Raw genomic sequence first — 6,827 nt, 5'->3', positions numbered from 1 at the left:
TATTTTTTGTAAACTGTAATGTGGGATGCCTTTAAACTCAGACTCCTTTAGTGTCCCTGACCTAAAACTCATTAAATAACCAATATTTCATAGAAAGCAGTGAACTGCTGATTAAAATGCAGCGGTATCGGTGTCATTACTAAAAATTGCCTTCTCTCCCCCTTAGGGTCACAACAACTGTGCTGCGTCCCAGTTAGCTCTGATTGTTTTACCTCGGTGTCCAAAATAATTTATTATTCTGTGTTTGCTTTTAATGGGCTCCATACAAATCTGCTCTTTATGTGCTGCAATTTGGAAATTACTGCTCTGTAGCAAAACCTCAATTTTTCTCTGTAATATGCAGGAATGTGTGAACTGAGGGTTTCCAAGCATTGACATGGCGTGTTGAATTAGTTGCATAAAGAGAGTGATTATTTTGCAGTCTGTTGCAGAAAATAGGTAAACATTAAGAGATTAATGTTTCGTTTTGCTCTAACACGTTTAGACCTGCTTGAGTGTGATCGTGTTGATATTACAGCGCTCAGTAAAATCTGCAGGGTTGTTGGCATATTAAAGAGATTTTTTTGGGAGATAGCAACTTGTTTTCTATCTCTCAGTGAATACATTTTGATGAGTTTTGTCTTTAACTTCCTTTCTCCACAGTATCGTGGTGAAGTCGGAAGTATTGGAGTTACACAAGAAAATTGCTGCCCTGCACATGCTCAGCCTCTAACACATATAAGTGCTAATTGTGTGTGCTCTTTTGGTTCATAGGCTAATGAAAAGCCAGCATAGTGCAGTGTAACAAAGGACAGATGTTGCTATCTATCCTTTAGAAGGTGTCCCTTTACCAGCCTGACTCCCAAGTTTACCCTTCATGCAGCTTCTTCTCTCCCTCTCCAACCTGTTTTGTTGTTTCTCAAAACCAACAATTACAGTCCCCCTTATGACTCTTTAATCTCTCTCTTTCATACAGGTAGCGCCTCAGGGGGACTAGCAAATGCCAGTTTTGCAAATTTTGAGAACTTCCCCAAATCGTGTAGTGCTGACTTTGGATCCTTCAGTTCCTCCTCCCAGAGTAACTCCACAGGAGCTGGCAGAGACGTTGTACAGAGTACTAACATTTCTGCCGATAAATACGCAGCCCTGGCTGACCTGGATAACATATTTAGCTCTGCCAAAACAGAGCCAGGTAAACCCTTCATGCCTAGCCTGTTTCATAGATGTCCATTGTAGGGCTAGAGAATGACTGAAAAACAAAAATACAAACAGAAAACTAGGTTTAATTAGGCGCATAGATTTAAGTCCCTAAAAGTTTTCTTCTCCTGGCAGGGATAGGCAGTCTCTAAAAAAGGGCTGGTTTACATTTTCTAGCAATTTATACTTGCAGTAGAGGTCAGAAGTTTCATGCCCACGATGAGTGTATGTAATGTCAAGGAAATTTTGGGCTTTTAGACTAATGACTTAAAAAAATTGCACACGTTTTAATTCGTTTGGGAGGTTATCTAATTCAAATATATGCGTACATTCACTTAAATCTTTTAATAAGCAGTGCTAAAGGTTCTATAATCTTTTAACTTGACAAGGCCAAAACCTTTTAACTTCTCGTTACTGATGATTGACTGTAACTGGTAGTTTCTGGCCTCTTTGCCAGCATAAAAAGAATTTGTTTGATAGCAGCCATTGAATTGACCAATACTCGTATCTTCACTGACTTCCTTGGACTTTGAACAATCCTGCTTCTTAGAACAATGACAAAGAAATGCTCAAAATCCCCAAATTGCCAGGACATTAATTCTTACAGGGAATGTAAACTTCTGATCACGATTGTCTATACCTCAATGTTACTGAACCAGCTGCAAAAAGGCAACTGGACATGACTGAAATGCCTCCTCACTTCTGTGAATGCTATACATCTAGGTTTGACTGAAGCATTTTAATACCACATTATTAGAAGTTTGGTGTTTGAGTATCTGTGAATTGTACTGAGCTGGTTTTTCTCATATAAATATGTATTTTTGGCCTAGAAAATATACACTTCCTAATGACCTAACATTTATTCCCTATTAATTTCAGTAGGTTCAGTATGGCAGCTATCTCCGGACCTCTTTGAAAGTTTAACAGCATTTTCTTCTGCATTAAGTGAACTGAGGTAAATTGAACCTGGCTTTGCTTTTATGTACTTCTATTCTAGGAGGTGGTATTCCTGGTGGGGTGAGCTCAGCAGCAGCAGCAGCAGCAGCAGCAGGAGTGGGTGGTTTGCCTCAGAAACAGCCAGCAGGTGGAGACCGCTATGCTGCTCTAGCTGAGCTTGATACAGTCTTCAGCACCTCAGCACCTGCCACCATTGTTTACAATACCACCAGCACCTCACAAGGGTAAGAGACTGCACAAACCAACATAAATCAGACAAATCTTTTTTCTTCATTCTGATGATCAGTGTTCCAGAATACACTTAGGAAAAGGCCACCGAGTACCTTTCTTTTTGCATCCTTTCCTAAACAGGAGTGTGTTTGGCTCAGAGACGGGGGTGTCAACAGCACAAATACAGCAGGCTGTGCCCAGCATGGCTCAGGGTTTTGGAGGTAAGTGAACTTAAACACGTCTCTGATTTGTTATGGTAACAATGTTCACAAAATTGACACGGTTGTTAGTAATTGTTCATGTTTTACATTTCTAAATAATTTTAGAGTGAGGTTGAGGAAACTGAGACAATCACCGAGAGATTTGGCAGTTTCTTTTTGTACAACTTGCGTACTTAAATGATGATTCTTAAAGCATCATAACTTTATCATAACTTAAAACTTAATTTGGCAAGAATCAGCCTAGTATGGTCAAGAATTTATTTTTGTTTCATTAACATTAGTTAATTAGTGATGTATAAAGGACATTGACGTGGAACTGTCAAAACACCCTCTATAAGCTATCTTTAAAAAAGAAAAATGTTTAATGTATTCTTCTGCTTAGGACTTCATGCTAATTAATGTTAATTTGATGCTGTTTTTCCCATCAGCACACCCAACCAATCCATTTGTAGCTCCTGGTGTTGTCCCAGCAGCAGCTCCAACCAACCCATTCCAGTGCAATGGCAGAGCAGCAACTGTTGCAGCTGCAGCAGGTTTGTTTTTGTTGGCTGTGTCTGTGTGTGTTTTGAGAATCACCTTACTCACTTAACACCCTGCTTACTCACTTAGTTTAGTAGTTCAGTTTAACAGTGTGTATAGAAATTAAATGCACTTGTTCAGTCATAAAGTTAGTGTATTAAAAGCAGTCTTTTTTTGCACATTGGAAGTGGCAACCTTTGCCTGTGCTACCTCAGAAGTGATTATATCTCTGACAGTGCCAAACACAGAAAAAGCAACAGGAAAGTGGAGGAGGGCAAAAAGATTGAAAACTACAATTCACTATGGAACTGGTTAGCAAGAGAAGTGTTGCCATTTACTGGTGTGCAGAGATTGATTTTAAAAATAAATCGGTATGGTGAAGAATTTTTAGATTCAGTTGTCTGTCTTATTGTCCTTGGCGTGCTGGACAGGCTTGATGAGGGTTCTTCATTGGCATGGGTATCCTCCCACCTTTGGTAGGTTTGTTTGTGCTAACTGCTTCCCCTTTGCTCTCATGTGCTTTGCTCTGCCAGTGAATGATTTTAGCTGTCACTGAGGAAAATCTCGAAAGACGTAAACACGGCACCACTGAAATAGCCCAATAATCCAGTTACCATTTCATCACAGAGGAACAGAGTGAAGCTGAATGAGAAATGACTAATAACGATAGGTTTGAGGATGGATTCATGTTTCCCAAATATCTGTGGTTTCTGCAGCATGGTCCTCTTCTCGGTTAAAGAATTAAAGGGGAAATATTAAACTTTATTGTTCATTAAACGAAAACTTACACCCTGAGTTATTAATCACGCTAATTACCAGATATGCTTCATTCAATGAATGAATGAAGCCTGTATCACTTTATCAGCTGTAAACTGTGTGTGTGTTTTCTTTTGTTTTTCTTAAATCACTGATAGAATTGCTTGGTTTTTAGCTGGCTGTCTTGACACATTTTGATCCCAGCTGTTGCTCCTGTGTGTTCACCAGAGATCAGACACTGCCACTAAACTTACTGATAGGGATGGGTATCGTTTAGGTTTTATCCGATACCGATGCCAAACCGGTACTTTTGAAACTGTGCTGATGCTTAAACGGTGCTCAAACCGGTGCTTAAAGAATGGAGAACACAAAATTGGTCAAAAATCTCTCATGTTCAGCTGTTTTTTTGTTTTTTTGTTTTGGTTTTTTTGTAAAAAGATAACAGTGTTAGATAACAGTGTTAGATAACAGTGCTTAAACAATGGAAAAAAACACAAACTTTGTCCAAAAACCTCTCATGTTTAACTGTTTTCCACTTTTTCTTTGGTCATTTTAGCCTTTTTGGCCAGGGTGAAGGGAGTATCTGCCATCAAACAAGAAGACAGCCGCATGTAACTACGACGTGTTGTTAGTTCACCTTACATGCATTAATGTAATAACATGGTTAGCCTTCTCAATGTAAATTACACACCAACAACATTAAGCTACTCACGCAGAGAAGAACGGCTGCTGCCACCATCATCCTCATCATTTCTGCTACACTGGCAGGGCTAGGGGCCAGGACTCTCCTCTTCGGGTTTTTGGGGGATGTTGCTGACTCCGCGTCCGATAACAGGCAACCCACCCGCAGTAGATGCGCTCGATGTGAGGTCTCGCAGAAAGCTATCATACAGCGCATTTCTCGGCGTTTAAAAAAACACTATACGTCGCCAGGTGTTTCATCAGATTTGAGGTGTTACCTCCTTTGACAGTATCACAGTATCAGCTTAAAGCACTTGTTGCTGCTGAGTTTGCATATTTTGCTGTGAAGTACAGCCAGACTTTTGACCGCTTCGCCTTGGGCATTTTAATCTGTAGCTCTGCTCTAAAAGAACGTACGTACCTGGACCCGCCTACTATCCTTGGAAACGTAAAATGATTGGCTAGAAGTGTATCACATATCAGGAAAAAAAGCACCGAAATAAAGCACTGAAATGTGCGCTGCTTTTCGGTCTGGTTACTACAGTTTATGTCAGAACCGGATACCGGTACCCATCCCTACTTACTGATGTCTGATTCTGACTCCCTCTTTTCTTTTTTTCTACAGCTTGTGTGCAGACACTCTTATTGCATGTGTTTAAACTAGCCAAATAAAAAACGAAACAAAACTGAGATTCTGGCAATCCCAGCACGACACACAATACTGAATTGTAGACTTTTTTTGCCCAAAACGAGTCACACTGGGTTACAGAATCGCAGCAATAGATCAAACCAAATTTTGCCTATTATGTGTTGAGCTTTTGTTGGTTCCTAAATGTTGCTGTTCTGCTATTTTGCAGCACCATTTGGCACAGGCTCCATGAGTATGCCAGCTGGATTTGGGAATACTGCAGCCTTCAACCTCCCCACCAGCTTTAGTGGAACGTTCCAGCAACCCTTTCCTGGTCAGGCTCCCTTCCCTCAGCCTCCCGCGTATCCCCAGCAACCCAACGGTGTGTGTCATGTAGACAATAATGGCTATGGTGAGATTTGAGCTGTAGTTGTCAAGTGGTCGTCTATAAAATGTTGAAGACTTTTCTTCATGTAATATTTGGTTCATTTTATTAACCCTGACGGAAGAGGTCTTATTTGATTTGGTAATATTATTATTATTGTTATTATTGTTTTAATTATATTTATAGCTATATGAAAATAATATAGAGCAAGCTAGATAGATAAATGAGAGAGAGAGAGATCCATGTCCATCATGTAACAGTTGAAATCACATTATGTCTTTCAGGTGGAGGATTTCCAGCCTTCGGCCAGGCCAAGTCTGTTGCAACTCCTTTTGGGCAGGCAATGGCAGGACCTATGGTCTCTAGCAACCCTTTTCTGGTTAGTCTGGTGGCTATGTGCTATAGTCTCCTGGATCAGTACTGTGCAAAAATCTTAACTCATCTTTCATTTCTTACAGTGGCTTGCAAAAGTATTCGGCCCCCACAAACATGAATCAATTTTATTGGAATTCCACATGAAAGACCAATACAAAGTGGTGTACACGTGAGAAGTGGAACAAAAATCATACATGATTCCAAACATTTTTCACAAATAAATAACTAAAAAGTGGGGTGTGCGTAAATATTCAGCCCCCTAAGTCAACACTTTGTAGAACCACCTTTTGCTGCAATTACATCAGCCAGTCTTTTCTAGAGACTGAAATCCTTGCCCATTCTTCTTTGCAAAACAGCTTCAGCTCAGTCAGATTAGATGGACAGCGTTTGTGAACAGCAGTTTTCAGATCTTGCCAGAGGTTCTCGACTGGATTTAGATCTGGACTTGAGAGCTGACCCTCATCATCTGACTCTTCAGTTGATCCATCAGAAATAGTCTTAGTGGAAGGGTGGCCGACAAGAAGCCATTCTTCAGGAAGCAGTATGTTCAAAAAACGTCAGGAGAGGGTTCCACTGTGTATACAGACATCTGTAAGACACTGTGGAGACTGGAGCCTACCCCGGCTACCCGTGAGAGGCAGCCAGGCTTTTACAGGGCTAACATGGAGAGACAACCATTCATACTCACACCAATAACTCATGCAAACATGGGGAGAATATGCAAACTCCACACAGATAGTGGAGTCGAACTGAGGACCTTCTGAACCACTTTGCTGCTATATTTGTCACCATGACAATGATCCTAAACACACTGCCAAAAGCAAATCTGAATGGAAAACCACGCAGTGGAACACTATCAGTCATGGATTGGCCTCCCCAGAGCCCGGGCCATAACATTATTGAAGTAGTGTGGAATCAT

The 6,827-nt window shown here is 40.6% G+C and overlaps 1 protein-coding gene across 1 annotated transcript in view; it reads left to right on the top strand.

Moving 5' to 3' along the window:
* Positions 1 to 5,988, top strand: part of agfg1a (ArfGAP with FG repeats 1a) — a gene marked incomplete at its 3' end in the record, with an annotated part of 17,940 nt that extends 11,952 nt beyond the window's left edge. The window contains exons 8-13 of the mRNA XM_013915469.1: positions 956 to 1,171; positions 2,174 to 2,357; positions 2,485 to 2,564; positions 2,993 to 3,097; positions 5,378 to 5,560; positions 5,818 to 5,988. Coding sequence (XP_013770923.1) covers positions 956 to 1,171; positions 2,174 to 2,357; positions 2,485 to 2,564; positions 2,993 to 3,097; positions 5,378 to 5,560; positions 5,818 to 5,988 — 939 coding nt within the window. The remainder of the gene's footprint in view (positions 1 to 955; positions 1,172 to 2,173; positions 2,358 to 2,484; positions 2,565 to 2,992; positions 3,098 to 5,377; positions 5,561 to 5,817) is intronic.
* Between the last annotated feature and the right edge of the window lie 839 nt (positions 5,989 to 6,827).

The sequence above is a fragment of the Pundamilia nyererei genome, unplaced genomic scaffold, assembly GCF_000239375.1.
Source record: "Pundamilia nyererei isolate P.nyererei 1_Seehausen unplaced genomic scaffold, PunNye1.0 scaffold00308, whole genome shotgun sequence".
In the NCBI taxonomy this organism is placed as follows: domain Eukaryota; kingdom Metazoa; phylum Chordata; class Actinopteri; order Cichliformes; family Cichlidae; genus Pundamilia; species Pundamilia nyererei.
The sequence above is the reverse complement of the archived record's forward strand: the minus strand, read 5'-3'. Positions and strand labels throughout refer to the sequence as shown.